The sequence below is a fragment of the Siphateles boraxobius genome, unplaced genomic scaffold, assembly GCF_051911475.1.
Source record: "Siphateles boraxobius isolate OS27281-9 unplaced genomic scaffold, OSU_SipBor_1 54, whole genome shotgun sequence".
In the NCBI taxonomy this organism is placed as follows: Eukaryota; Metazoa; Chordata; class Actinopteri; order Cypriniformes; family Leuciscidae; genus Siphateles; species Siphateles boraxobius.
Genome location: NW_027509180.1, coordinates 981115 through 995630, shown reverse-complemented (window position 1 = coordinate 995630; position 14516 = coordinate 981115). Strand labels below are relative to the sequence as shown.

Below are 14516 nucleotides of genomic sequence, written 5' to 3'. Positions count from 1 at the left end.
AGGTGCACTAACACTTCATAACATCAGTAACTCGACAGCACAACCTAGAACAGTTTTCCTCAGCGTTTGTAATGTCTGCACAAAGGAGACGGGCGGCTGCTCGAAGATCTCCTGTGGAGAAAACTGTTGATTTTATACTCGAAAAATGTAACTATCGCTCTTTAAAAATTAATATTACCTCAGAATGGATTGCATTGTTAGCCTACCCCAAAACTTAAACAAAATAATAATATTAAATGCTGACCAATACTTAATTATATTACTTTTTTATATACTAAAAATGATGTAATTTAATAAAACAAGCCAAATGTAATTTTTTTGTCATATGACAGTTATGCATGAATACAAACTAGATAAATGCAGTGAAACATCTCAATTGTCAGTCAAACAATTAATTAATGCATGCAATAATTATATTCTATATACTGACAACAATAAGAAACATGAATAAATGAGTAAAAGAACAAATAAAACCATCACAATAAACAAATGCATATACAAGTCAACAACACATGAAACAAAACTTTATTCAAACTACAAGCATGTATTTACAGGCGCTGAACCCCACATACTGCCATCTCCACACAGCGGTTCCCATTCTGCGGCTTTATTCTGATGAATTCAGCAGCGGTGACCGTGCCGGAGCTTGTTGCTGTGCTGCGCTTCACAATCTGAGGCAATAAGGGCCGGTGGAGACATGGAGGGACTCATAAGGGCCGGTGGAGTGATGGAGGGACACATAAGGGCCGGTGGAGACATGGAGGGACTTATAAGGGCCGGTGGAGACATGGAGGGACACATAAGGGCAGGTGGAGACATGGAGGGACTTATAAGGGCCGGTGGAGACATGGAGGGACTCATAAGGGCAGGTGGAGACATGGAGGGACTCATAAGGGCAGGTGGAGACATGGAGGGACTCATAAGGGCAGGTGGAGACATGGAGGGACTCATAAGGGCCGGTGGAGTGATGGAGGGACTCATAAGGGCAGGTGGAGACATGGAGGGACTCATAAGGGCCGGTGGAGTGATGGAGGGACTCATAAGGGCAGGTGGAGACATGGAGGGACTCATAAGGGCAGGTGGAGTGATGGAGGGACTCATAAGGGCCGGTGGAGACATGGAGGGACTCATAAGGGCAGGTGGGGACATGGAGGGACTCATAAGGGCCGGTGGAGTGATGGAGGGACTCATAAGGGCAGGTGGAGACATGGAGGGACTCATAAGGGCCGGTGGAGTGATGGAGGGACTCATAAGGGCAGGTGGAGACATGGAGGGACTCATAAGGGCCGGTGGAGTGATGGAGGGACTCATAAGGGCAGGTGGAGACATGGAGGGACTCATAAGGGCAGGTGGAGTGATGGAGGGACTCATAAGGGCCGGTGGAGACATGGAGGGACTCATAAGGGCAGGTGGGGACATGGGGTGCTTCGATACTCGATACTCCGTCCTCCATCCTATGACCCGGAAACCGATCAAGCTCAGCCATCTTGAAGGACATCTCAATTCTCTAATTGCACCGCGAGGATCGAGGAGTGAGGAGTGAGGAGTGAGGAGCTTCCAGAGGAGTCATGAGCGAAGATGCACGGGTGTATCCTATGCGGAAGTGTTTATCGACTAAACGTGACGCACATATAAATTCTCCTCCCCCTTCACTTCGGTCACAATCATTTTAATTTATGCTTTACCATTGCAGTTTATATAATCCACACATCTCACATATTTCAACAGGGTATCTTGCTTTATTATTATTTATTACAAATTTCTTAAATAGCCAAACTTCAACAACATGAGGGCAGATCCTTTGAGCGCAGCTGATGACGCTGTGAAATGACGCTCGAGTGATCAAGTATCCACTTTAGAGACGTAACGTTACGTGTGCTTACTGGAGCTCCCTGTTAGCTAGCTATAAATAATAAAACATGTTTTTACAGCAAAATCACAACTATACTATACTGTCTAACTCATGTACACCTTCAACAGTTAAAACGTTTATTCTATAGTAGTTTAACACATACGATTTGAACACAAGGAACCGTGTTTACTCACATTTGAAACCCCCCGCGTCGCTGATCTCCGCGACGCTCTCGCGTGGCCTCCTGGGATAGAAGAGTATCCACAGTATCCATCGGACGAGCACTCGAGAATCTGGGCAGAAGCAGTAGATCATCCGGGAACTTCTCGCCTACTCGTTTATGAATACTGACGTTTCGAACGTACTTCTTTCACGTACTGTTTTCTCCTACTATATAGTAGGAAAGTAGGCATATTCGAACGCACGATAAGTATACGTACGTCCGAATCTCGCGATAATTAGCACGTCACCCAGGTAATCCTCGCCTACTCTTTTATGATTCGTACATACTTTTCACTCGCCTACTCTTTTTCCCCTACTATATAGTAGGGAAGTATGCGATTCCGAACGCAGCCGTAGTGTAGAATAAAGGTAAATTAAATGGATTTTTTAATGAAGAATGAACACATGTAAGACTGCACCATAAACATAATCCAGCCTTCGAAAAAAGAAAAAAAATTGCACCAACCAGCAAGCAAACCGAATTATTAAAGGGCACCTATTATGGCCCTTTTTACAAGATGTAATATTGGTCTTGGGTGTCCCCAGAATGTATTTGTGAAGTTTCAGCACAAAATACCCCCCAGTTAATTTATTATAACCATTTGAATGTGTCATTTTTGGGGCCTGTTTTGAAACAAGCCGTTTTGAGGCAGACGACCTTAAATGCAAATGAGCTGCTAATCCCCACCCTGCCGCTGGATGTGGGCGTAACTTGCATAACTATGGCAATTAATAGTCGGTAGAACCATAATGGCCGAGAGTGATAGACCCGCAATTGTGTATGGCATTCGGCCGTATGTTTGAACCAGAGTCCGACCCAGATGACGAAGAGACTCCGGCTGAAGAAACACGATCGAGGATGTACCAGGATGTCTCGGAATGGTTATTTTTATACATTTATGAACTCATTGCGTTGTCATCGCTGTGCAACACACACACAGACACACACAAGCTGTGATAACGTTGACGCAAATGTTTGAAAACACAAACACAAATACCGATAATAACTATAACAATATCTTAAAAAATATATGAAAACGTGTGGTTATTTAAAAGGTTTAAATTACATAAATCATACGACGACGACAACAACATTTGTTGTCGATGACTATTAACGTTACCTCAGAAATCATAAAATACACTTACTTCTTCAGGAATTGTCGTTGGATCGCGAACACTAAGCAACGATCCACCCTTGATGATTAATTTTATAGCAAGACCTGCTTTGAATTGACCGCCGTTCAAAAAACAGTCACTCTCAAAATGATTTGAGCAAACATAAACGTACTTCGGGAGTGTAAGAGGCGCATTTCCTTCATAAATAAAATCCACCCACTGCGTTTTCAGTGGCTCTGATGTCGGAAGCAAGTGCAAACAACTATGCGAAGTATTACAGCCCACAACAAAACACTTATTTTTCTTAGGAGGCATTTTCTAGAAGGCAGCACAAATCTTCAGAACAGCGGTCCGGCTGTCGTTGAAACAACAATGGAGGATCAGATCACGGAGGGAGGTACCAACCACCAACCACACTGTCAATCAAACCCCATTCCCATGTTCTACGTCACAAAAAGCTGAATCTTAGAACAGCTCATTCTGAGAGAGTGCATATGAATTATTGAGATTGTAAAAAAAACACTGGGTGCATTTTTATCATTCTAGGGTGGTTTTGCTCACACACTGCAAACACACATTTATGTTCAAACAGCATGTAAAAGTGAATTTTGCATAATAGGTGCCCTTTAATGCAGAACTGAATGTAGGATAATTGATAAATAACCATTAAACAGTGATAAACAATGCATACTGCTTAGCTAAAAATGGAAAATTCAGCATTTAAAGCATGTCATGATGTTGGATTTGCCAAAGAAATCTGAATGTTTGGCCTAAATGGCGATGTGTGGTACAATATTTTTGTTATATTTGAATAAAAAAATATATTGTTGTTGCCATTTACATGTTTACCTTTATTTCTTTGTACATTTATCATTTACCGCACTATGTATCATCCGCAGAGTATCGTGCCTGCCATTTGGCAGATTACATTTACTTATTAAATTGATGTCTATTCTAACCCTTTATATTGCCCCTGACATGATGATTTATCCATGTCATATTGTGAACAATAACAGTATTGTCTTTCAATAGACCAGTTTTATAGGCTTTTATCATCTATCAGACTCAAATAATGTGTTTCTATCAGCAAACACTCAGAATAAAGTGAGATGATCTGCTGATGATCCTGAATGTCTTGTTGAATGAGTGTTGATAGTCTGAGGATCATCAATATTAACAGATCTGCTGAAAACACTCTTTATTTCATGACAATAGTTCCTGTTTTCACCTCATTTATTATGCTGATGTCTTCAGATCTCCTGTAAATTGACACTTAAAGCTCATTTCATTGGCGTCAGCAGACTGAGGGGATTTGTATATTACTATATGTAGCCTATGTTTATTTCTGTTTATGCTTTCAACTGTTTTTCTTACTTTTATTTATATTTAGAATTTACATTATTATATTCTGAAGTCCATGAGCAAAAAACAAACTCAGTAACTCATATATTTTAGATTTTGGCAGATCAAATGCAATTCATCATCAGTGAAGCTCCAAAACTGAATTTTCCCATCAGCTGCAAGTGAAGACGAGCATCAGAGCATCAGGAAGAGCTGAAATCTGCAGAGACTGAGTTTATTAAAGAGGACAGTGAGAACACGAGTGATCCAGAACCTGCAGAATGAAACACACTGAAGATCCTGAAGAACAAAGAGGTTGGTGTTAATTCAAATAAAATGAATTAAAGCTGCAAGCAGCATTTAGCGGTGTTCAAGCAGTTAAGGCATTTAAGATTTTTAACCACAGAAGCATCAAAAGACATTAAGTTTTATGTAGCAAGCATTTAACCACTGACATCATAGATGGAATAGACCATGTTTTATCATGATTTACCATGACATACCACATTTCAGTGTGATTTTTCATGATTTACCATGTTCCAGTATGATTTACCATGAATCTAGCATGATTTACGATGATTTACCACGTTCTAGTATGATTTACTACGTTCTAGGATGATTTACCATAGAGCAGTGGTTCCCAAACCTGTCCTGAAGGACCCGTTTTCTCTGTCTCTCTAATCAATCACACCTGATTCAACTCATCAGCTCATTAACATATGTGATTATGAGCTGATGAGTTGAATCAGGTGTGTTTGATTAGGGTTCCCAACACTGCCATAGAGTACCGTGATTCTAGCATGATTTACCATAGTTTATCATGATTTACCACATTGCTAGCATTGATGTGAAGTGTCAGTACAAATGAAGTGATAAACTCTGACAAAATATGATTGTGTTATAATAGTAATTGTTATACAAGTGATTTTATAGTGTCTAAATATGAATGCACCTGTTAAAAGACTTCATTAATAAGTAGAATGAGCCAATAAGTGGTCTTCTACTGCCCTCTGCTGGCCACTTTCATTTTGACAGTTTTTCCATTTTAACTCCTTTATGCAAGCTTACACACACACACACACACACACACTGACAAAATCATTATGAAAATATATTTGAATGTTATTTCATACATGTCTTTGCAAACTATTAATCAGATTATTCAGAATTTATTCAGAAACATAGGACTACACACACATTCTGTAGTAGATACAGAGATTTGAACTGTCTCATTCAGGATTCACATTTGTCAATGTGACAGAATTGTCAATAGTGATACTTCAATAGATGAAATTTGACTTAATGTGATTGTAAATGTTAAAATAGTAATTTTATAAAGTCTAAATAGTAATTTTGTCACACTACTCAAGAATAATTCATATTTTAAACAGCAGGGGGCAGTAAAATACTACTTATTGGCTTAATGTGCCATTATATTCATTTAATTTTCTAATTTTTAACTGTTATAGAGGCAAATTTTGTCCGATCTGTCTGAAATTTGTCATGATTGTTTGGAGTCATATGGCACATGTTCTGACTTGTTTTTAAGAAGATCTGAGCATTCATTGAAGAGATATAAGCTTTTGGGGACACTAAGTCATGGCTACATTGTGAAGTGACCCTATTATAGCCATCCAAATGAAGTTGTTCAACTTTTTCTGATAATTATTGATCTAGAGAGTCCAGAGAATTGTACTGCAATGGTTTTGAACATTATGATATGAACATTACATGATAATAAATGCAAAACACCATTCACAGCAAATACAGGCAATTTGCCATAGGAAATACATTGTTTAAAAGCTTTTTAACAGTTATAGCGCCACCTATGGTCCGATCTCCATAAAATTTGGCATGGTTTTTAAGGATGTTATGTCACATATGCTCACCAATTTTTGTGAAGTTCTGAGTTTTCATATAGGATTTATAGGCTTTTGACTATATTTTGCCACGCCCATTTTATAAATGACCCTGTTATAGCCAACCAAATGCCAAATTTCAACTTTTTTTTGATAATTATTAATCTAGAGAGTCCAGAGAATTGTCCAAGACTGGTCTGGTTCCGATCGGGCGAAAAACCAGGGACTAGTTTGCAAAAGTAGGTTTTTAACATATTCGTGAATATTTAATGAACGGTTTGATTGACAGCAATGGTTCTAGAGGCAAAGTTGTTCATCATGAGGAGATCTATCAAATGATATGCATTTTGTGGGGATGTGTGCAACACCACGTGATTACAGAGCCGTAAAACTCGTTAGCGCCAACTAGTGGCCGATTTCTTTCAAAACTCTTACAGATCTCTTGGGCCATGAGTCGAACATGCCCATTGAGTTTCGTATCGATTGGCCTCCGTTAACCTCGTCTCACAGGTGCTCAAACTTCATTGGCCGATGGCGGCCATGTTTTTTGAGATACGCCAATATCCTTTTACACATACATGGGGCCTTGGACCAAGACACTGCATACCAATTTTCAGGTCAATCGGACTAACGGTCAGGTGGCCACACCCCCTTTTATGTTTTTTTAATGTTATAGCGCCACCTAGTGTTAGATCGACGCGGTTTTTTTACTGTGACCTCAAAATCAACTCATTCACATGTGTACCGAGTTTGGTGAAGCTATCTCATTTACTTCTTGAGTTATAGCCATTTTAGTAAAATAGGCTCCGCCCACAACATTCATTTTGCGCCCTCTAGCGACAGTTAATCAAAATTTCAACTTTTTTTTGATAATTATTGATATTCAGACTCCAGAGAACATTTTGGCACTGGTTTGGTTCCGATCGGGCGAAAAACCAGGGACTAGTTCGCAAAAGTAGTTTTTCGACAAAATTCAAAATGGCGGAAAATCTATCATGGCGGAAATGAAATCGGAGATATACATTTTTTACTTCAGGTTTACAGCTTTCCAGTGATATAAGACACTTGAGTCTACGACATACGGTCTAGGAGTTATGAGCAGTTTCGCGCAATTGGTTGCTATAGCGCCACCTATAGGCCAATCTGGCTCATAATTTGATAACCTCTCCTCGATTTTTGTACTACCATCTGACAAAGTTTCAGCTCTCCAGCACTTACGGTTTGGGCTGCACGATGCGTTTTAGCGGACAATAATAATAATAATAATAATTAAAGCTGCAAGCAGCATTTAGCGGTGTTCAAGCAGTTAAGGCCTTTCAGGCCGTTAAGCACAAAAGCATCAAAAGACATTAAGTTTTATGTAGCAAGCATGATTTACCATGATATACTACATTTCAGTGTGATTTTCCATGATTTACCATGTTCCAGTATGATTTACCATGAATCTTACATGATTTTCCATAGTTTACCTTGATATACCATGTTATATGATGATTTACCATGATATAGCACATTCTAGAATAATTTACCAGGATTCTAGCATGATTTACCTTTTTTACTATGATTTACCATGTTTCTGGCGTTATTTACCATGATTTACCACGTTGATAGCAATTATATGAAGCATAAGAACAATTGAAGTGATAAACTCTGACAAAATATGAATGTGTTATAATAGTAATTGTTATTTAAGTGATTTTATAGTGTCTATATACAAAAAAAGACAATTAATAAGAAGAGTGGCCAGCAGAGGGCAGTAGAAGACCACTTATTGGCTCACTTTCATTTTCAACTACTTTGTTTCTCCAGTATTCTCCAGTGAAGCAAACCATTTTTTTCATGTTAACTCCATAATGCATGCTTACACACACACACACACACACACACACACACACACACACACACACACACACACACACACACACACACACACACACACACACACACACACACATTTTTGGGATATGTTATTGTGAAAATCTGTTTTAATGGTATATGAGCATTTCACATATTTCTTTGCAATGTAATAATATAAAACTAATTAAAGAAAATGCTTTAAGCATTTGTTTGTTAGCCAATGCTGAAAGCTGATAAAAAAAGATTAAAAATATCTAATGCTGCTGCTCCATCTAGTGGACAACAGTGCTATTACAGCCTACTTATACAATAGGCCATGTTTTTCATATCATTTAATTTACACACGCTCATTCTGATGTAGATAGAGACATTTGGAACTTCAGGAGCCAATGTGACTCAATTGTCACTTCAATAGACGATTTTTGACTAAATGTTATTGTAAATGTTAAAATAGTGAATTTATAAAGTCTAAATATTAATTATAGTTGAGTAGTGTGACAAAATGACTTTTTTTAAACAGCAGGGGGCAGTAAAATACCACTTATTGGCTGTTAGCCTTTTTCAAGCTGTTATAGCTGTTCTTGACCTTTTTTTAAGAAGCTATGAGCATTTATTGAAAAGATATTGGCTTTCGGTCAAGGCTACATATTGAAGTGACCCTATTATAGTCATCCAAATGAAGAATTTATACATTTTCCTATAATTATTGTTCTAGAGAGTACAGAGCAATAGATGAATTTTGACAAAATGTGATTGTAAATGTTAAAATAATGATTTAATAAAGTCTAAATATCAATTATATATAAAAATATTAGAGAGTAGTATGATGAAATGACAGCAGGGGGCAGTAAAATACCACTTATTGGCTGTTATAGCCATCCAAGCTGTTATAGCCATCCGATTTACACTCTATTATAGCCATCATACTGAAGTAATTATACCTTTTCTGATAATTATTGATCTAGAGAGTCCAGATAATTTTACTGCACTGGTTTTAAACATTAAGATATGAAAATTATACGATCATAGATGGAAAAGACCATTTACAGCCAATACAGGCAATTTACCATAGGAAATGTATGGTTTTAAAGCTTTTCAACAGTTATAGCGCCACCTATTGTCCGATCTCCATGAAACTTTGCATGCTTCTTCAGCCTGTTATGACACATATGCTCATCCATTTTTGTGAAGTTCTGAGTTTTCCTTTAGGATTTATAGGCTTTTGGGTGCATTTTGTCACGCACCTTTTCTAAATAACCCTTTAATACCATGCAAAAAATAAAAAAGTTCAACTTTTTTTCGATAATTATTGATCTAGAGAGTCCAGAGAATTGTCCTAGACTGGTCTGGTTCCGATCGGGCGAAAAAACAGGGACTAGTTCGCAAAAGTAGGTTTTTAACATATTCGTGAATATTTAATGAACAGTTTGATTGACAGCAATAGTTCTAGAGGCAAAGTTGTTCATCATGAGGAGATCTATCAAATGATATGCATTTTGTGGGGATGTGTGCAACACCACGTGATTACAGAGCCGTAAAACTCGTTAGCGCCAACTAGTGGCCGATTTCTTTCAAAACTCTTACAGACCTCTTGGGCCATGAGTCGAACATGCCCATCGAGTTTCGTTCCGATTGGCCTCCGTTAACCTCGTCTCACAGGTGCTCAAACTTTATTGGCCGATGGCGGCCATGTTTTTTGAGATACGCCAATATCCTTTTACACATACATGGGGCCTTGGACCAAGACACTGCATACCAATTTTCAGGTCAATCGGACTAACGGTCAGGTGGCCACACCCCCTTTTATGTTTTTTTAATGTTATAGCGCCACCTAGGGTTAGATCGACGCGGTTTTTTTACTGTGACCCCAGACTGTCCTCCTACACATGTGTGTCAAGTTTGGTGAAGATATCTCATTTACTTCTCGAGTTATAGCCATTTTAGTAAAATAGGCTCCTCCCACAACGTTCATTTTGCGCCCCCTAGCAACCGGAAATCGAAAATTCAACTTTTTTTCAATAATTATTGATATTCAGACTCCAGAGAACATTTCTACACTGGTTTGGTTCCGATCGGGCAAAAAACCAGGGACTAGTTCGCAAAAGTCGTTATTTAACAAAATTCAAAATGGCGGAAAATCTATCATGGCGGAAATGAAATCGGAGATATACGTTTTTTAAGTTAAGAGTCCAGCTTTCCAATGATATAAGACACTTCAGTCTACGCCTTACGGTTTAGGAGTTATGAGCAGTTATGCGCAATTGATTGCTGTAGCGCCACCTATAGGCCAATCGGGGTCATACTCTCTGAACCTCTCCTCGATTTTTGTACTACCATCTGACAAAGTTTCAGAGCTCCAGCACTTACGGTTTGGTCTGCACGATGCGTTTTAGGGGAAAATAATAATAATTAAAGCTGCAAGCAGCATTTAGCGGTGTTCAAGCAGTTAAGGCAGTTAAGGCAATTAAGCTCAAAAGCATCAAAAGACATTAAGTTTCTTGTAGCAAGCATGAAACACTGACATCATAGATGGAATAGACCTTGTTTTAGCATGATTTACCATGATATACCAAATTTTAGCGTAATTTTTCATGATTTACCATGTTCCAGTATGATTTACCATGAATCTAGCATGATTTACCATAGTTTACCATGATATACCAAGTTCTAGTATGATTCACCATGATTTACCCTGCTCTAGCATGGTTTACCACAATTGAACACATTCTAGTATGATTTAATATGATTCTAGCATGATTTATCATAGTTAACCATGATTTACCATGTTATCGAATGATTTACCATGATTTACCATGTTATAGAATGATTTACCATAATATACCACATTCTAGAATGATTTACCAGGATTGTAGCATGATTTACCATGATTCATCACATTGCTAGCATGATTTGCCATGATACTCCATGTAATAGTATTATTTACTATGATTTACCATGTTTCTATCGTGATTTACCATTATTTACCACATTGCTAGCATTGATGTGAAGTGTCAATAGCCATGAAGTGATAAACTGACAAAAAAATGATTGTCTTATAATAGTTAACATGGAAAAACAGGTTTGCTTTAGTGTAGAATAGTGATGAAAATCAAGTCTGTCAAAATGAAACTGAGCCAATAAGTGGTATTCTACTGCCCTCTGCTGGCCATTATACTTATTAATAAAGTGTTTTCACAGGTATCTTATTTAGACATATGCTTACACACACACACACACACACACACACACACACACAAACACACACACACAAACACAAACACACACACACACACACACACACACACACACACACACACACACACACACACACACACACACACACAAACACACAAAGACAAATGTTGTTGTTGATTTTTTCAATGCTATTGGGATGTGTCATTATGAAAATATACTTTAATGGTCTATAAGCATTTCACATAATATCTTTGTAATCTATTAATCCGATTATTCAGCATTTATTCGGAAATATAGGACTACACACACACATTCTGTTGTAGATACAGACATTTGAACTATGTGATGGAAAAAAAATGTTTACTGCAAGTCTCCTTCAGGATTCACATTTCTCAATGTGCCACAATAGTCAGTAGCAATACTTCAATAGATGAATTTTGACTAAATGTGAGTGTAAATGTTAAAATAGTGATTTTATAAACTCTAAATAAGAATTATAGAATATTAGTAGTTAGTAGCTTGACAAAATGACTATTTTAAACAGCAGGGGGCAGTAGAATACCACTTATTGGCTTAATATGCCATTATGTTATAACTTTAACCTTTTTAACTGTTATAGATGCATTATTTCTTATCTTATTTAGAGTCACATGTTCTGACATGTTTTTAAGAAGATCTGAGCATTCATTGAAGAGATATAGGCTTTCTTGGTAAAGGCTTCATATTGAAGTGACCCTATTGTAGCCATCCAAATGAAGTTGTTCAACTTTTTCTGATAATTATTGATCTAGAGAGTCCAGAGAATTGTACTGCACTGGTTTTGAACATTATGATATGAACATTACATGATAATAAATGCAAAACACCATTTACAGCAAATACAGGCAATTTGCCATAGGAAATACATTGTTTCAAAGCTTTTTAACAGTTATAGCGCCACCTATGGTCCGATCTCCATAAAATTTTGCATGCTTTTTAAGGATATTATGTCACATATGCTCACCAATTTTTGTGAAGTTCTGAGTTTTCATATAGGATTTATAGGCTTTTGACTATATTTTGCCACGCCCATTTTCTAAATGACCCTGTTATAGCCAACCAAATGCCAAATTTCAACTTTTTTTTGATAATTCTTGATCTAGAGAGTCCAGAGAATTGTCCTAGACTGGTCTGGTTCCGATCGGGCGAAAAACCAGGGACTAGTTCGCAAAAGTAGGTTTTTAACATATTCGTGAATATTTAATGAACGGTTTGATTGACAGCAATGGTTCTAGAGGCAAAGTTGTTCAGCATGAGGAGATCTATCAAATGATATGCATTTTGTGGGGATATGTGCAACACCACGTGATTACAGAGCCGTAAAACTCGTTAGCGCCAACTAGTGGCCGATTTCTTTCAAAACTCTTACAGACCTCTTGGGCCATGAGTCGAACATGCCCATTGAGTTTCGTTCCGATTGGCCTCCGTTAACCTCGTCTCACAGGTGCTCAAATTTTATTGGCCGATGGCGGCCATGTTTTTTTAGATACGCCAATATCCTTTTACACATACATGGGGCCTTGGACCAAGACACTGCATACCAATTTTCAGGTCAATCGGACTAACGGTCAGGTGGCCACACCCCCTTTTATGTTTTTTTATTGTTATAGCGCCACCTAGTGTTAGATCGACGCGGTTTTTTTACTGTGACCCCAGACTTTCCTCGTACACATGTGTGTCAAGTTTGGTGAAGATATCTCATTTACTTCTCCAGTTATAGCCATTTTAGTAAAATAGGCTCCTCCCACAACGTTCATTTTGCGCCCCCTAGCAACCGGAAATCGAAAATTCAACTTTTTTTCGATAATTATTGATATTCAGACTCCAGAGAACATTTCTACACTGGTTTGGTTCCGATCGGGCAAAAAACCAGGGACTAGTTCGCAAAAGTCGTTTTTTAACAAAATTCAAAATGGCGGAAAATCTATCATGGCGGAAATGAAATCGGAGATATACGTTTTTTAAGTTAAGAGTCCAGCTTTCCAATGATATAAGACACTTGAGTCTACGCCTTACGGTTTAGGAGTTATGAGCAGTTACGCGCAATTGATTGCTATAGCGCCACCTATAGGCCAATCGGGGTCATACTCTCTGAACCTCTCCTCGATTTTTGTACTACCATCTGACAAAGTTTCAGAGCTCCAGCACTTACGGTTTGGGCTGCACGATGCGTTTTACGGCAGAAGAAAAATAATAATAATAATAATAATAATAATAAAAATCAGTACAAATACAATAGGTTTTCAGCACTTCGTGCTTGAACACCTAATAATAATAATAATAATAATAATAATAATAAAAATCAGTACAATTACAATAGGTTTTCAGCACTTCGTGCTTGAACACCTAATAATAAAAATCAGTACAAATACAATAGGTTTTCAGCACTTCGTGCTTGAACACCTAATAAAATGTATATTCATAAACATGTAGGCTATGGTGACATACAGTTGCATAAAGAAATGACCCGCAGTACAACCAAAATCCACTAGTGGGAGCTCTAACACTCAATTTCATAAATCTGCAAATGGTGAAAAGTACCAAAACCGGCGAACTATTCATTAAATATTATATTTACAGTTATTTGCAAGGCAATAACTAAAATATATATAGTAGATGGCTACTTTATGAGCACATGTGGAGCGCCGTAGCGGCAACATCAGTATAGCAGTAGTGAATAACACGAGTATAACAACTTCGCCATCCGGGCTAATAACTCTGCAATAAACGCGTCATTTATGTTACATCTTAACAGGCTATCGAGTTACTAGCGTGTTGTACTAACAATAACGGAAGCTATAGAGATGTTGGGTAAGCTGTATTTATTAGTATAAACAACTAGAAATGATAGTAAATGATGGTTCAAATCAGAAAGAAATGCGAAGCTAATACGATGCTTAGACTGAGCTTACAGCCTCGAAGCAAACACAAACACAGCGAGGTAGCGAGAATCACAAACACAGCGAGGTAGCGAGAAACACAAACACAGCGAGGTAGCGAGAAACACAAACACAGCGAGGTAGACAGCAGCAATC

General features: G+C 37.9%; 2 protein-coding genes across 12 annotated transcripts in view; both read left to right on the top strand.

Moving 5' to 3' along the window:
- Positions 1-14516, top strand: part of LOC143714448 (uncharacterized) — a 111862-nt gene that overhangs the window by 22727 nt on the left and 74619 nt on the right. For 2 of the 10 annotated variants that reach the window (XR_013195489.1, XM_077205653.1), the window contains one exon: positions 4646-4846. The exons of 4 other annotated variants lie outside the window; for them this stretch is intronic. Coding sequence is in view for 2 of the 6 variants with exons in the window: in XM_077205653.1 (XP_077061768.1) it covers positions 4646-4694 (49 nt within the window). In the remaining 4 variants the exon portion in view is untranslated. Of the gene's footprint in view, positions 1-554; positions 4031-4645; positions 4847-14516 lie in introns of those variants that run through there. 4 more of the 10 variants (XR_013195488.1, XM_077205656.1, XR_013195492.1 and 1 more) reach the window with 3 other exon arrangements.
- Positions 4730-14516, top strand: part of LOC143714407 (uncharacterized) — an 85008-nt gene continuing 75221 nt past the window's right edge. For both annotated transcript variants that reach the window (XM_077205539.1, XM_077205532.1), the window contains exon 1: positions 4730-4846. In XM_077205539.1, coding sequence (XP_077061654.1) covers positions 4813-4846 — 34 coding nt within the window. In that variant the 5' untranslated portion in view covers positions 4730-4812. The remainder of the gene's footprint in view (positions 4847-14516) is intronic.